At 35.7% G+C, this 18,113-nt stretch overlaps 1 protein-coding gene and 1 long non-coding RNA gene across 2 annotated transcripts; one reads left to right on the top strand and one right to left on the bottom strand.

Annotated features, from left to right (window-relative positions):
* Window positions 1-2,752: 2,752 nt before the first annotated feature.
* LOC132632006 (plastidial pyruvate kinase 2) lies at window positions 2,753-10,707 on the top strand. Its single transcript, XM_060347786.1, has 12 exons — window positions 2,753-3,198; window positions 4,445-4,732; window positions 6,167-6,332; window positions 7,203-7,337; window positions 7,454-7,564; window positions 7,677-7,765; window positions 8,362-8,424; window positions 8,558-8,733; window positions 9,120-9,222; window positions 9,348-9,496; window positions 9,815-9,923; window positions 10,277-10,707. The coding sequence occupies exons 1-12, from the start codon at window positions 2,950-2,952 to the stop codon at window positions 10,382-10,384; spliced, it is 1,746 nt and encodes a 581-aa protein (XP_060203769.1). The 5' UTR covers window positions 2,753-2,949; the 3' UTR covers window positions 10,385-10,707.
* Window positions 10,708-13,340: 2,633 nt separating this feature from the next.
* LOC132632005 (uncharacterized) lies at window positions 13,341-15,776 on the bottom strand. Its single transcript, XR_009579215.1, has 3 exons — window positions 15,404-15,776; window positions 14,660-14,714; window positions 13,341-13,723 (listed from the first exon to the last, which is right to left on the bottom strand). It is a non-coding gene; the product is annotated as an uncharacterized LOC132632005 (long non-coding RNA).
* Between the last annotated feature and the right edge of the window lie 2,337 nt (window positions 15,777-18,113).

Below are 18,113 nucleotides of genomic sequence, written 5' to 3'. Positions count from 1 at the left end.
ATGATATAGATGACAAACTTACAATGGAAAATATCAATATTGAGATTGCAAGAACTGTATATATATATGTATTGTGTTACAAGTGTTCTTTTGAATAAAAGATCAACCCACCCCCAAAGGGAGGAGGGAATGCCCTATTTATAGTGATGAACCCATGGGCCTTCCTCAATATGAATTAATAAAATAATAATAAAAGGACAGCCCTTGTATGTATGTGATGGGATCTGACTGACGGCGCCGTCTGACACACGCATAGTTGGTAGCCGACCATGATGTGACACCACTGCTGCGCCCCAGTAACGGTCATAACGGACCAACGGACTCACGGGTACCGGACCACCGGCGGTAACCCCCCGGAATGAGATCCGAACCTTCGGTGGCTTAAAAACCGGGACCGATGATGCTTCCGCTCGGCTTTGATCCGAATGCTTATCCGGAAACCCGATGCTTATACACGAACTTTCCCTCCTTTTCCTCCTCCGAGCCACGGTTACCCCGGATTGGCCCTCATCCGGTTTTCACCGTATACAACACTAATATTGCATTTGCAAAGGAATTAAGTTCCTTTATCGCATTCAACTCTAGCTCCATTCTTGAAAAATGAGAAGGAAATTATACTTGCACTTTGCATTTAATTGTCATGGTCTGAAGTAGAGTACCACTATAAGTCTATAACTATTGTAGAGAAGATTCTTGAAGAAAGTTAGGCCGCTGAAAAGCTTGAAGGAGAATTAAAAGAAGCATTTAGTGTGACTTAAATGTATTTTTTGACGGCTATTTTTGTCTTCTTTTCCTTCTCGAGTTTAGAAAGAAAGAGAACTTAGAAGTACTCTCCACGATTTAGATTATTAGAATTTTCGATCTGCAAATAAGTTTCACAATTGATTATTGTGTGCAATGAAATTATATAAGTTGATACTCCCTCCGGATTAGTGTCCACTTAGCCATTTGTACACCCTTAAGAAAATATTAACTCCTAGACAAAAATAAGTAATTTAACTAAATTATCCCTAATTAAATATGTATTGTGATTTGATAACTAACACTTAATAAGGACAATTTTGAAAGGATAGGATTAATTGTTTCTGCATTCGGTAAGTGAACACTCTTTATTAACAAAAAAAAAAAAGGTAAGTAGACACTCTTTTTAATTCGGAGGGAGTATTTACTAGTTGCACTATATTACAACACATCGTATTGTGTCTAGAAAAAGAAAAAAAAAACTTGTAATGAGTGAAGATTAAATATGCAACCGATATTTTTTTTAATCTAGTCTAAGTAAGTTAGATATGTATATTTATATCTGCGGCGGTGAACTTAACCGTGTCAAGTTATAATGATTTTGCTACTATTTTATGCTAGACGTGCTCAATTGAGTGAAAATTTTGAATTAGATCATATTACTTTGAAGTTCGATGTTGTTTTCATAGCATAATAATATAAAATTCTAAGTCGCAAACAATGAATTGATCAGCGGTGAAGAAAGAGAATTCTTGATTCAGTTTTTCACGTTGACGACATAAAAGAAGCTTTGGTGTATGGAAGACCTCAACACTGAAGAAGTAATCATAAAAACGGAGGAATCCACTATTTATTTTACTTAATGTTTTTTTGATACCTAAGAAATACAATTTCTTATTTCATGTAAGCCTTTTGAAGCGCTAGCTATGGCCAACACCAACCCTTTCGTTCTAATGGTTCGGAATTTAGATTTTCCACGAAATTCAAACTATGATCGTTTAATTTACTCTCTTTTCCACTATTTAGGAAAACAATGTATCTTGAGAGTTCCATAGAAAAGCACATATATAGCCTTAGATATTACTATAAATTTAGTTATTATTGAAATTTCAATTTAAATGCACAATAAATTAGACGATTTTTTTTTTTCTAATAACTTCGCAGATTTTTTTCCCGTAACTTTGCAGAATTGGTTGGTAGTCATATAAGAACAGATTTATGAAAATAAGGGATTTTTCAATTAAGTTTCCCTATTTGAAATGAGCTAGTAAGAAGAAAAAAGCATCAGAAGTGCCAGCATAAATCTATGCAGAACCTGAAGTTCAAAATTACTAAGAAATAGTTGCATGATTAAAAGATCATAATTTTGAACTATAATATCACGAGTTTAAATAAGTAAATTTTTCTTACCCATGAAGAATATATGAAAAGTTAGAAAGTTTAAGATACAAATATCACTAAATTTGAATTTTTTACTAAGAAATAGTTACATGATTAAAAGATCATAATTTTGAACTATAATATCACGAGTTTAAATAAGTAAATTTTTCTTACCCGTGAAGAATATATGAATAGTTAGAAAGTTTAAGATACAAATACCACTAAATTAGAATTTGAAGTACATTTTTTATTATTTGAGTGACATCTTTTTGGAAAAAGATAGAAGTTCAAGATAACGTGTAATTTAACGCTAAGAAAAAATAAGCTAAGTTGAAGATTCCATCCTTAGTCAAGAGGTCTCGAGTTCAAACTTTTTTGGGTATGGAATTTAGGAGTGCTTTGTCCCCCAATGTAAGACTATCTAGTATGAATTCAAAATTAATCAGGTCCCAATGCGGATACCGGACACCGAATGAGAAACAAGAACCTAAGTTGAAGATCACGTGATGTATTAGAAACGAGGACACGTCAGATTAAAAACGACGTCGACTTAATCCAATTTGTTGGGAAATGGCTATTTAGATAGACTAAAAAATAATTGTCTCTTTATTTTTCTACTAGAACCCAACAGTTCTTGTATGTAACACAAGTTGAGCAAACTCCAGCAGCTTTTTCTTTCGATACAAACGAGGCCCCTCTTTCCTCGACATCTCCGCCAAAACAAAACATAGCGGCGATTTCTTCAAAGTCTCTCACTCCATCTTTCGCCTTTTATACTCTTATCTCTCTCATTCCGCTCACACATTTCTAACTCTTACCTTAAAAAAGATGGCTCAAGTAGTGGCTACTGGCTCGATTCAAACTTCATTCTCCAGCCCTAACCATGGATCTTCTCTACAGAGCCAAGTTGAGAAGCTTATTAAACCTGTTAGCTTTGCCTCTAAAGTGTTATCTCGGAATGCACGGAACAATAGTTGTAAAGCTGCTATTCGTGTGAATGTGCCACAGATCACTGCTAGAAGATCTACACGTGCTGAGCCTCAAGTCCTCCCTGTTTCTCCTGAAGATGTTCCTAAGGTCCTTCACTTTTTTTTCCTTCAAATTACTCCACCATCTTTACTTGTACACTTGTACTGTATTCACTTGGTGGTACAAAGAGTCATAAGTAGAATGGCAATTTACTATACAAACCCATAATTATTATTAAGTCATGTAATGATTGAAGTCAATAAAACATACTTTAAAAATTATTTTTAAAAATTGTACAGCCACTAAGAATTCTTTGAACTTTCCAACCTAATAATTAATAATAAGGATAAAATAAGAATGAACTGGTAAATTGTCTCTTGGTTTTCCAAACTAGATAGGTAAAAATGGACAACAAGTCAAAATGGTTGGAGGGAGTATCTCACAATTATTTTGTTTTAATTGTGCTTCCATATGTCTAGTTGAGGAAAAGCTTGTTACAACAATTTTAGTTAGTTGTTTGCTTCTTTTTTTTGTTTCTACTAGTATGTTGCAGTACAAGTGTTTTTAAAATGTAAATTGTAGCCAATCTAGACAACTCGTTTCTTGAGTAAACTGGATTTGTGAATCGAGCCTTTTTTTTTTTTTTTGAGCTCCATGGATTTGTAAAATATTGCTACGATAAAATTTGCATTTATGGAATGTTTTTGACTCTGATAGCCAATCTTTCGGGAGCCCAAAAGTGCTTACTCCCTCTGTCCTAATTTATGTGTTAGTGTGTCCCAAAAAAGATATACATTTCTATATCTAGAAATAATTTACCTTGCAACTTCCTCTTTTATCCTTAATGAAATGATTTACGGCCACACAAATATTTATCACTTGCTTTAGACCAAAGTTTTAAAAGTTTTTCTTTTCTTTCTTAAACTCTGTGCCAAGTCAAATTATATGACATAAATTGGGGCTGGGGCTGGGACGGAGGGAGTATTTTTTTTTTCTTCCAAAAAGTGAATTATTTGGTCAAGCTTTTAGGATAAAATAAGTGCTTTTTGGGGTTTCGGGGAGTAGCAGAAGTTGTTTTTTAAGAAGCTAAAAAAGTAGCTTTTCTCCAAAAGTACTTTTTTTTTAAAAGAAAAAACACCTTTGAGAAAATACACCTAGAAACACTCTTTAAAAGTTTGGCCAAACATTAATTGCTGCTCAATAAGCACTTTCCAAATTGATTAGCCAAACACAAACTACTTCTCATTGAAGTACTTTTTAAAAAAACACTTTTCAAAATAAGCTGATTTTAGAAGCTTGATCAAACAGGGCTAGAAGGCTTTTAACTGATTAATTGTGGTTGTTAATGTTTCAGGGTGAGGAGCAACTTCAGTATCTTCAAGCAATTCAGCAACTTGGTGACACTTCAGTTGGCATGTGGTCTAAACCTACAGTAAGACGAAAGACCAAGATAGTATGCACAATTGGTCCCTCTACAAACACAAGGGAAATGATATGGAAGTTGGCTGAAGCTGGAATGAATGTTGCTAGGTTGAATATGTCTCATGGAGACCATGCATCTCACCAAAAAGTCATTGATTTGGTTAAGGAGTATAATGCCCAGTCTAAGGACAACGTCATTGCCATCATGCTTGACACAAAGGTAAATTTCTTCATTTTATGTGCGCACGGAAAAGAAGAATTTTTTTTCCACCAGATTTGATTCTAACATCACGCGGCAAAAGTGTTGATCTATTGATCGAGCTGTTAAACTGATCTACCATGCTATGACTGCAAGAGAGACTTTCTTTGAGCAAGAACATTTATTTGTTTACAGAACATTTTTTTCTTGGATTTGGTATTCTTTCTTAGTTTGTGGTAGCCTTGACAAATATACAACTTTTTAAAGATGTCACGCACGTTTCATGTTACTCCTTGTTTTAGGAGTAGATGAGTAGTGCGACCAAGTGGGTACCACATTGATTCAGCCTTCTAAGAATATGATTGTGGAGGTATTTGTTCAAAATGAAACGACTTTTTTCCTATCAAATAATACGGGGAGTTGTGCGAAAGAAAATAACTGCATAACTAGAACAGCGCTGCCGAAAGCCCGGGTCCGGAAGGGATAATATCAACCACTTGTTGGTCAAAATATCTAAATTGATTAATGAAGCTAGGATGAACTGGGCAATTTGAGAATTAGTTTATTTTTTATTGAACTACTTTGTGTAATAGATTTCTCTTCGACAAGCTTGTTAGACGACAGACCATGAGAGTGTAGTTTGTTTTCCTTAGAGGTGTTAGTGGTGCATATCACATCTCTTGGGTGTCTCATGCATAATAAAGCAAATAATCAGTTCTGGGGATTTCAGTGAAGACTGCACTTAGAATCAATTGACTCATTAACAAACATGAAGGCTCTGCTAAAACTCACCTTAGAGGGAATTGCCAAAAACATACATTGGCAGAAAAAGACAAAAGCATCCTTACTACATGTATCAGGATCTTTCACAGGAGCCATGTTGGATTAAAAGCAGAAGCGATTTTCGTTTGGTAAAATTAGTTGAAAACTGCATAAGAATGAGAAGTAGCAAAAATATCGCTTCATATACAATACACACATATGCAGTATATATTTTGTCGGTTTGGTTTAGGTTATCTTTTTTTCCTTTCATTAAACACCCGATGAAATTATGTATTGTCTTTTTAAAAAAAAAAAAAAAAAAAAAATTAAACCAAACCGTACCTGATCAAACATTTTTTTGGACAGTTTTTCATTTCTTTGCCCGGTTTGGTTTTTCGGTTTATTTTGAACATCCCCAGTTTTCCTGTCTTCATATCTGTCAAGTTAAAACTATGAAGAAAGCAAATGTTTCCCCCCTTCAAGCGCATATACAACTTCAGATAATTCCTATATCATTACTGATCCATTGTTTGTTCACTGGATTTTAGTGAAGTTGCTCTTATGTTATATGTATCATCGACGATAACTTTCACCTCGCATGATCACCTGATAACTATTTAGCTGGATGTGATCTCTCTTTTTGGTCATTTTGATTTGTAGCCTCTTGTTGCTTTGTTGTTTTGATGCTGACAGGGTCCTGAGGTTAGAAGTGGTGACTTGCCCCAGCCAATCACATTGCTACCTGGACAGGAATTCACTTTCACAATTCAGAGAGGGGTTGGCACAGCTGACTGTGTCAGTGTCAATTATGATGACTTTGTAAATGATGTTGAAGCAGGAGACATGCTTCTCGTTGATGGTATGTGAAGTGGTTTATTTTCTGTCTTTTAACTATTTTTGTCTGATAACATCTTATATCGAGTTGTCATTGGGAGGCATTAAAATTGACTGCTTGAACTTCCTCTTTTTAACTTGGCATGAGATATTGTACACTGATACACCCAAATTACACCCAAAAAGAGTATAAGTGGTCGTTGTCGAATATATAACTCAACAGGGTTGGGTATCGAATTCCATAGGGAATACGATAGAGATGTGTTTACTTGGCTAGTGTTGGACTTGACTTTAAGTCTATATTTCTAAGGTAACAGGTTTAATGGTTGATTTTGTATTGGTTTAATTCGAAACTAATGATTAACAAGTTTTAACTTAAGTTGTAAAATTAATGGTAAAGGCACTACGATTGTGGTCCCTCAATTGGAGTAATGCGAATGGGTATATATTTTTGCAATTATGAATTGATTACAACAACAACAACATACCCAGTGTAATCCCACAAATGGGGTCTGGGGAGGGTAAGATGTACGCAGACCTTACCTCTACCTTGAGAGCTGTTTCCGATAGACTCTCGGCTCAAAAGAAGTTTAATCAAAGCAGGATAGAAAAGAAAATGAAGACAACAAAATAGTAGGACAAACAAAGCAATCGAAGTAGCAGATAGTAGTAAAATTGAAGTATAAGATACTATGCGAATACTGGGTAAGACTACTAAATAAGGAGAAGACGAGAAGAGGAGACTAGCTCCCTGCCTCTCCATTGTAAAATTACTACAAACTTTCTACCCTAATTCTCGACCTTCAAACCTTCCTATCTAGGGTCCTGTCTGATCACCTCCCCTAGTTCTTCTTTGGCCTACCTTTACTGAAGACTGTAACTTTTTCTGCTGTAGGCGGGATGATGTCTTTACAGGTGAAATCCAAGACAGAAGAATCTGTGAAGTGTGAAGTTGTTGATGGAGGGGAGCTTAAGTCGAGGAGACATCTAAATGTTCGAGGGAAAAGTGCCACACTTCCCTCTATTACTGGTCAGACTACTTTTTTGGTCTACAAATTCATGTCTATCTGCCTGTGAAAGCATGAGACAGTTACTCCGTCAGACAAGTGCTTGCCTTCTAATACAGTAATCCTCATCGTGCTACAGAAAAGGACTGGGATGATATCAAGTTTGGAGTGGACAATGAAATTGACTTTTATGCTGTTTCATTCGTCAAAGATGCAGCAGTGGTCCATGAACTGAAGAATTATTTGAAGAGTAATTCCATTGCGTCCATTTCTTTTTTGTGAGCATTGAAAGTGCCAATGGTGTGCTTATCCATTTTTGTTTCAACACTTTTTGACTAGCCATTTTCCTTTTGATATGACAGGTTGTGGTGCAGATATTCATGTTATTGTGAAAATTGAGAGCGCAGACTCCATACCGAATTTACATTCAATAATTACTGCATCAGATGGGGTAATTCTCGAAACCTCTATTTTGCTGGTTCATTATTTAGAAAAGTTTTGGTGGCAGATCATATACATTGCTGGAAGTATTTTCTTTCTTCTTGTTTGATGAGTTGGCATACACTGAAGTTATCTACAGCATTTGAAAATCACACATTGTACTCGAACAATTAGGAGCTTCTTCCTTTTTCTCTCTTCTAAAGATTGGAGGATTATAAGAGTTTAAGCCCACAAGATCAGTCAATCAACTACCCTCAATCCTAAACCAGTTGGGGATGGATATATCTTTTATATCTATTCTGCTCTATTCAGGCTCTACGCAAAGGATTCTTCAGTATTATACCATCTATATGCTAGCTGTTTATCTACAGCAACGCTCATCCCACCTATGTTTTTAACACAGCCACCAGATACTATATCGAATCTGTTTTACCAGTTCCTTGACTTCACTGGAGTTCCTACTTCTATGGAAACCTTTGTCCCCTTTTCATGGACTTAGTACATGCAGTACTTGCATGTTTGTTCTGGATCGTAGCTTGCGTCTTGTGTTCTTTTCCTTGATAGACATCTAATGACACAATTTAATGGTTTTAACTTTGTACTCAGGCGATGGTTGCAAGAGGAGATCTTGGGGCAGAGCTGCCTATTGAGGAGGTTCCTTTGTTGCAGGTAAAGGCCGACAACACTGTAGCTGTAGATTCTACTGCAAGGATGCAAAACTCAATGCAGTTTTACCATTTCGTAAGAGGTCTTAACCATGTATTCTCAATTTCTCCTTTGATTGAAATATCGGAATATGCAGGAAGAAATCATCAACATTTGCCGAAGTATGGGAAAAGCTGTTATTGTTGCCACCAACATGCTGGAAAGCATGATTGTCCATCCCACCCCAACTCGAGCAGAGGTATCAGATATTGCGATTGCTGTTAGAGAGGGTGCTGATGCTGTTATGCTTTCTGGAGAAACAGCTCACGGAAAGTAAGTTACTATTCAAGGCGCTTTTACTATTATCTCTTTAAATTTAGGGCCTATACAGGGAATTGGGTTTGTGGGAAAGTGCAGTAAATTTTGATGCGGTGTACCCACACCCATGAGGCCATGTCACACCTGTTCGCCGCGGGAATGTCAAATGCAAATGAAGGATCCATGTAACATAGCTTAGGGTTACTATTCGGGAGATCTTAGTTTTGGAACCTATTAACCGTGTCAAGGTTCTTTCATGAGTAATAAGTGTTTTTGCTGGGATCCGATTTTGTGAATCTAATAGTTTCATGATACCAAAGTCCAAATGTTAAGATTTCCTTACAATAAATTGTCCTATAACCTATCCGCATCTCTGACAAGTTAGATTCATTTGGTTACAGGTTTCCTTTGAAAGCTGTCAAAGTTATGCACACCGTGTCACTACGGACTGAAGCTACTATTGTTGGTGGTGAAACTCCTGCAAATCTAGGCCAAGCCTTCAAGGTTTTTAGTCTTTTTGTGCTGTACTTAAGTTTCATCTGTAGATTACATATTTTACTTCCTATCTTTTTCTTGAAATAAATTGTCTAAAGCAGCTAATACTTACCGAAACTTGCTATATTTTGCAGAACCATATGAGTGAGATGTTCGCTTTCCATGCAACCATGATGTCCAACACTCTTGGAACCTCCATAGTTGTCTTCACTAGAACTGGTTTCATGGCCGTCTTACTGAGCCATTATCGTCCTTCTGGCACTATATTTGCTTTTACAAATGAGTGAGTATTTACCCTTTTGATCTAACTTTGATGTCAATGTTTGAAGACAAAATTCTACAGCTGAACTGGTTTCATTACCATTACAACGAGCCATCTATTGTCCTTCTGGCACTGTCATTGTTTTTACAATTGAATGAACACTACACACTCTTGGTTAGACCTTGATATCAGTAATTGATCTGTAGAAGATGCGTTTTAATGACACCCAGGAAAACATATATAGTGTTCTGTTGATGATATTAAAGCTGAGAAGAACTGTATGAATGATCTCTATCAAGTTAGTGAATTTTATTCATTTGTTCCATGATTGGGCTGCAGTAAGAAAATTCAACAGAGGCTGGCTTTGTACCAAGGCATTTGTCCAATATATATGGAGTTCTTAGATTGTGCAGAGGAGACTTTCACTAGTGCATTGTCCTTATTGCAGGTGAGATTCACCTTCAGCTTATGTTCATTTTTAAGTTTTGCTTAATACACAGTAGACGCATTGTGCAAAGCTAATACCTAATGCCTGAAATTGCTCATATCATGGTCATAGATGAATGGATGATTGGTCATATGACGTATAGCCTACTGGTATACGTGCTTTATAATTAAAAGTGAAATCTTGATATGATAATTCAGACAATCAATTCCATTAACTAGTTATACTCCTTTCTTCATCTTTGTTATTATCCGAAATGGATTTGATCTGAATGTTTATGTTGCCAGTGTGTAATTGCTATCATTTACACGATAATAGTGTTCCTGTTATAAATTTAACCCATTATCACTCTACAGAAGCAAGGGATGGTGAAGGAAGGAGAGCAGGTTGCTCTTGTTCAGAGTGGCAGGCAGCCAATCTGGCGGCTCCAATCCACTCACAATATCCAGGTCAGGAAAGTTTAGACAGATGAAAAACATGGAACCAGCTTAAGATTGACGTTCTTTTTAGTTGGAGTTATTATTAGTGTTGGACGCTTGACACAACCATCAATTGGGAATAGATCTCAGTCAGCAGTGTTACCAAGATTTTTTTTCAAGATTGCTAGGGTTATATTTATTGTATCTGCTTCGTGCTTCTGTGTGTTTTGGCCTAGGATACCATGTTATATATTTCTCTTAGACACCAATGAAGCCGGCACTTGAATGTGGTTGTATGAGAAAATTCTTGGAGTGATTATTCTTCCGGAATATATATAATGCAGAAGCAACCAAGTTGATTACTAAAATTTACCTGCAAAAGGTCCATTACACTGATAAAAATAGTGAAACTCAGGATGTGTAGTTGTGTACCATTCTAACTCCAAACTTCAGATTCTGCATATATTTTTTTTTTTTGGTTGTAGATTTTGCACAGATATTAATTAGTAAGGGTTATGCATAAAAGGTAAAAAAGGAGAGGAAGAACCTCCCTTGTACACGTTTGGCACTGTTGGTTTCGGTCGAGCTTATAACTCTCGTATAAAAAAGAATTGACTGTTATGAAATATTAAGTGTGGATGTCAACCACTCTAGAAATAAATTCCCACTTCCTCCATGATCTCAAAGGTTTAATGGAATGTCTCCCACTTCACCCATGATCTTCCCCACATTCTCATATGTTGAATGTCATATTTATATCTATCCTTTTATATGTCTCTGTGCACCACTATAAATAGAGGCATAGGGATTCATATTGTATAGACTTGAACATAGACTTGAACACATTTGGATGAATAAGAAATCTCTTCTCTCTTGTCTCTCTATTTCTATGATTTTCATCCTTTAGTATTGTTACTCTTTTAGCATAATTTTACAACACGTTATCTCAAAGATTAAAGTGCAAGTACGAAGTTAACACTGATCCAGTGAGTTGAACTGAAATTGGAGACTTAGCTTCGTTGGGATCTTGACTTCTGTTGAAGTGGTATATTATATAGTTCACGTTTAATCAATTTCAAGTAAGTCATATTCTCGCTCTTTCTTTGGTAAGAATTTTGTTACTGCAACGTATTAGTGTACTTATTAAAATGCAAAGAAATTCTATCCTGCCTTTAATTGATTGGTGCATGATCGCCAGAATTAAGCATATAAATTTTATGTATGTTATTCTACCAATAAAGTTTGATTTTAACCATCCATTAAACAATTGGTCAGAAAGCTATTCATCAAGTTTATAAATGACATGTCATGTACTCTGCTAAGAAAGGTTCGTTTTAATTTCGGTAACAACAATTCTGGGAATGACTCTTAATGAGTAAAGGTCCTGATTTATTCTTCTGGGAAGGGGACATATAGCAATTGGCTAAGGTTTGTCTTTGTTGCAGAATTTTCTTTCATTACAGTATTTGTCCATATTTTTGCCATTTCATATTTGTTGCTAGAAGCATTAATCGGTACCTTCTAAAGTTATGCTAATTGACTTGTATAATTTAGTGACGCGTAACATACGATAACTGGACAAATTGACGGTTTAAACATGTTTTGGTGTTATTTAATATACGACTTTCGTCAAGGTATTATGATAATTTTATACTATACTTGTGCACCTGCACCACTTAATTATCTTTGCTAGCATTAACTGCCAGAGATGACATTTGTGTTGCGTTACAGTATATTCTGATGTCTAATATTTGTCCAAAGTTACACGAAATGAAGCTTCAGCAGACAAATTCCAATATATAGCAGTACGAAATGTGACTTTTATATACAATCATACAGTGGTAATATTTGAAAGGCTCGAGGGCGAGTCCCATGACACTTTGGCTTATTATGCAATTGGTTGAGGATAAGACGGTGGATTCAAGTCCCATCGCACCAACAAAATAAGTCACCGGTTAGAGTTTCGGTGCACCATGATGATAAGACGTTGGGTTTGAGTCCCGATGCACTATAGTGATTGATATAATGATGACTAAAGCAAAATAAAGTGCTTTTAATGAAAAATTATGAAGCCCATTCCACTTGATATGCTCCATTCCATCAGGGGAATGTGGTAGCAGTGCATAATAAGTTTAAATGAAAACAAGTGGTTAAACGAATGAACGTGGATGTGGAAAAGGATAAAATAATGTTAATCATCATTGTGGTAATATAAGAGGAAGAACATTATGGGTTCTTAAAATGGTTCGCCTAAAGGTGAAGGTAATTTTTGTCATGTATGAAAGGTTATTGGGCACGAGGTTGTCGTGCGACCTAATTTGATAAAATTTTATAAATCCTCCATCAAAAGAAAGGAATATAATTTCAAAGTGATGTCGAGGTGGGTCTATGAATATGATAAAGACAATGGGCTTATAATGAAAAATTATGAAGCACGAACATATGATTATAGTCAATTCCTTGACGAGAACGTGACTTGTAATAAGCACCGTGAAAGTGATTCAGTCAAGATGCGATAAAAATTATGGATAAGGACATGCTCATATATGGTTGAACAAATACCACAACTCACCTCTACGAAAGGTTTGAGAGAAATAAAAAGAAAATATTTTGGCATAAATGGTCATTTAATTTAGTTATGTACTTTTAGTATGTCACAAATATTATGGTGTGTTTTATCATGAATTACCAAAGGGTAAAAGCAAGAAATAAATCTTGCTTATAAAGGTTTTGGCCATGACTATAATGACAATTACTCCCTAAAAGGAGATGTTCATGTCACGACCCAACCCCGTAGGCCGTGACTAGTGCCCTACTTGGGCACCCAGACAGACAAACATATCAAATCGTAACACACTTATCCAAATCGAATCACATACAGATAGCATATACGGCCATAAACACTATATGCCGTCTCAAACTATGTCAAACTGTATCGGACACATTTCGGCGCAAACATATACATATACTTATATCAAAAAGCAGACAAGGCTATCAAATGTATCAAAAGCCGACAAGGCTATCAAAAGTATCAAAAACCGACAAGGCTATCAAAAGTATCAAAAGCCGACAAGGCTAACAGATGGCGCAACGGCCCAAAACATATACAAAGTGCACACCGACAAGGCTGCCATAATGAACAGGGTCATACAAACACATCTGTACAGAAGTAGGCACACACACTCACAAATACGTCTACAAACCTCTAAACAGACCAACAGAAACATATGGCGGGACAGGGCCCCGCCGTACCCCTGAACCAATATATACATATGCATCGAACAAGTATATATACCAAAAAGTAGGCTCCGAAATAAGAGGAGCACTCCAAACAGCAGAAGAGGGTGTCCTAAACTGGTGAATCACCAAACTGTGCGTCTGTACCTGCGGGCATGAAACGCAGCCCCCCGAAGAAAGGGGGTCAGTACGAAATATGTACTGAGTATGCAAAGCAGAAAATACAGAAACAAATCTGAGGCATAAACGAAATAGTAGTACAGAACATAAGTATAAATTCAACATATCAAAATGTTTATTTTAAAACATAAGTCATGCGTAGGGTACAAAATAATATGGTCGCCCGCCCGTCGATGGCGCCATAACACAGCATAACACCAGAAAGTTTCAAATCTCCGTATCCCCGTCACATATCACATCACAACATAACGCCATACACAGCATAACACCAAATATATGTGGAACCCGACCCTCTTTTGCGAGTAGCTCGGTGAACCATAAACACAGCATAACTCCGGAGTATATCAAAGCGCGCACGATAACAGAACCGGCCCAGGAACCGACGAAAGATATAACAAAGCGCACGAGCAGAGTCATGAGTAACCATATGCATAAAATCATTATCATAGACTCAAATATAAGTAAATGACCATACTTGAAATTCGAAATGATAATCATACCAAATTCTTTCAAAAGTCGTCCGAATTACATAAAGGAAAGTCGCGGGACCCACGGACGGGTATTGACCCGAATCGGGCCCGCCTATGAAAAATATACTCATTATATGCCATATAAATTTCTACAAAAATATTGAAGCAATCTGAGCCTTTCGGTGAAAGATATGGCGTTCACAAATTACGAAATTCTTTAAAGTGAAACCTTTTTATGCAAAGTTCGGAAAGCGATTATTTCAAAGACATAATGGTTCATATTTCATCAAATCATACATAAGAGTGCCAAGGAATATTTATAAGGCTCATAACATGCTCGGATTTCGAATCTTAGAATTTTCCTCAAGGCTTATAATCTAGCCTATTGAAAACTAAGGCATGCCAAAAGAAAGAAGGGTTGCGCTTTACATACCTTTTTCGCGTCTTACGCCTCTCCAAGCTCAATCCCAGTTTTCTCCAAAATCTGCCTTTGGTCACAATTACCAACTATCAATTTCAAGCCTTTAGGACTTGAATCTTAAATTACACTTTTCTACAGAAATTTGGGCAGCATCTCCCCTATAAATACAACATCCCCGAGATTTAACTCGGCTCCAAACATCAACAATCAAACCCACAACAATACCAACAACATCAATAATCGACTAGAAACGCATTCTAACTTAAATAGTCTTCTTTTCCAATAATGCAACAATTTCCAATATAACTTGCATTTTCAAACCAATATCAACATTTCCATATACATTAACAATCAAGATCACTCCAATTCCATTCGGGAGCATTTCCTCTCTTTTAACATAATGTTTACAATTACCCCAAAATTTCCATAAAACCATAATTCTTTCGAAACTTCAAACTTTCAACATAAACGTTCCTAACATATTTTTGTCACCTCGTTTCATTAACAATAATCATGATTTACACCTTAACACTTCATTTACATGATAAAGATCACAACAACATAACTAACATATTAAACAAAATTAATTCAATTCCATTCTCACTTCCATACTACACGGCCAAATGCACCCATATACACCCACTTTGCAAACTTCCATATTTTCATAATTTCTACTTATTTCTACATGCTACAACACACACACACACACACACACATATATATATATATTCCAAAGTAAAAGGAGCAAGATCTTACCTTTGTTCTTCCAAGCTTCTTCACTAAACCCACTTGTTAATTTGAAGAAACAAGCTCCCTATCTTCCAAAATAACTACACCAAGTTGTAAAGGACCCTTGAATTAGTGGAATTACCACAAGAAAATAATTTTGGGAACAAGATTTCAAAGGGGCAAAAAATTTTGAGCATGGCCGAATGGCCTTTGGATTTCTTGCTCTTCTTGTTTTTGTTTGGCTCTTCATAATGAATCTTCAAAGAAAAATGTCGCTGTACCCTTTTTTTTTTTTTTTTTTTGCTTCCAAATTGAATCCCAACGTGAAATGAAATGGTGTTCATTTGGATCCTTCAGGTGAATTCTTTTTCAAAGTTAAGAATGGTTGCTGCCCACAAATATATTCACTTTAGTGATATAGGAAATGTTTACATTCTTTTAGTGGACCGTGGGTCCCACTCTTAAAGATAAACTTCCAAAAGAAGACTTCCCTAAAATGCCACATAGCAATATATATAATTTGTCATCCAACGTGCTGCCACGTTAGGGGGCTGACACCCAAAACAATTCACTCACTTAATCCATAATTAAATAATTAACTTCCCACTAAGTTCATCAATTAACCATTTACGCATAATTAACTTTTTGATCTCAACTCACTTAAATAATGATCATTTTAAGCACACTTTATATACCCGTTATCATAATCATGTGGTATAGCACTAGCCCATATCCTTGTTTGCACCACATAAAATATTATTTTCAACTATCGTCGTCATACTCTCCCATCTTAAATCATTTCAGGACTTCATTCTTGTATACACCGAGTTTTTGATTTTCATGCTTGAATGTGACTAAATCTTCCAACCTCGAGTAATTTTTCTCATATTGGACAGTCCAATTTCCTAATCCAAAAATACGGGGTATTATAGCTTGGACCGTATTTCATCAAATAAATTTCGATCCTCGACAAAACTTATTTTCTTAGATTTATTTAACTTCAAATCCTTACGGTACATGTGTACCATCACTTTAACCACCCATAAGCTTGGGGGATAACCTCGTGTCCGTTACTAATATCATTTAACTCGCACGCTTCCCGGCGTACGAAAATACGGGATGTAACAGTTCACCATATGGATGGTATTATGAAATATGTGTACATAATTAAATAGGAGCTCTGGGAAAGCTAATATGTTATTGCTCGGAGGAATGAAATTGTCCAATAATATTGGTGTTGTAGTAAGTCTCAAAAGAAACTTTTTAAGTTTCAAAGGCATTGGTTAGAAATGAATTATATTGAGACTATAAATTATGGGAAGGTTTAATATCTTCATATTACTACAACTATAGCAGGAAAACAAAATGTATGTGAAATGTTGCCCGTTTTTCCTCTGAATTTGTACCACATAAATATAAGCATGATGGAATTACATGCTACGGAGGTTGGCATGACCGGTTGACCATCCTGGTTCAAATGTGATGCAAAAATAATTGAGAATTCATGTGGTTATATTTTGAAGAAATAAAGAGATTCTTCGAGAATTTTCTTGTGCTGCTTATTCTCATGATGACAAATTGATTAATTTACCAGCTAAGGTTGGGATTGTATCCCATGTTTTTGGAACGTATAAAAGGTAATATATATATATATATATATATATATATATATATATATATATATATATATATATATATATATATATATATATATATATATATGGGCCCAGTCACTTGCCATGTGGACCGGTTTACTATTATATGGTTTTTAATAGATGCATCTATGTTATGGTCACATGTGCATTTGATATCAATTTGCAATTTGGTTTTTGCAAGATTGTTTGCTCAAATTGTTATATTAAGAGCACTGTTTCAAACTATGAAATTATGTTGATAATGTTGGTTTATATCAAAGTTGGTTTAGCAGAAATTGTATGCCTCCAATTATAGCTAAACAATTGGTTATGAGAACAAAACTCCCAAAAAGAAATTTAGGATGAGATATGTTATTTAATATGTAGCAGCACTTGTACGCATCAAGCCAACAAGTTATAATAAGTTCCCCTATAATAATTGGTTCAGGGTTAGGAACCAAATAATTCTCATCTAAACATTTGAATGTGCGGTATATGGTTTAATTGCTCCACCACAACGCACATAGATGGGTCCCCAAATAAGGTTGGGAGGTAAATGTTAGATTACCTAACATTAGGGGGAGGGATGATAAGCGGTTGGAAAATAAGGTATATGTAATGAATTATCGCTGGTATGATCCTCGCTTAAAAGATAATTCAAGTAAATTGCCATAAGTATTTGCTGACCCAAAAGTGAATATTATATTTTCGCTGCAAATGCTCCAATTAGAATAAAGTCCTTAAAGGATGAGTCTATGGCGATAGACCAATCGGTTCCAAAGGTAAAACTCCTTGAAGAAGGAGATAAGCAAATGATCAAGATGGTCATTATAATGAGGCAAGTGCTTTAAAAGAGCACCACGACATAATACTTTATAAAACATTGGGAAAAGTTCAGGTACCTGAAATTGATGAAAAAATGAAGAGGTCTCGATAAATTATGTCACATTGGAACCGATATCAAATAACCGTAGACGGTATCTTTGAAATAATGTAGCGCTCAACATTATAATGGTGATGAGGATCTTGAATTCAAATCTGTCAAAGAATATGGACAAATATAATGATTGGTCAAATAAAATACGCAGGTCAAGTATATTTTG

The sequence above is a fragment of the Lycium barbarum genome, chromosome 3, assembly GCF_019175385.1.
Source record: "Lycium barbarum isolate Lr01 chromosome 3, ASM1917538v2, whole genome shotgun sequence".
Classification (NCBI taxonomy): domain Eukaryota; kingdom Viridiplantae; phylum Streptophyta; class Magnoliopsida; order Solanales; family Solanaceae; genus Lycium; species Lycium barbarum.
The sequence above is the reverse complement of the archived record's forward strand: the minus strand, read 5'-3'. Positions and strand labels throughout refer to the sequence as shown.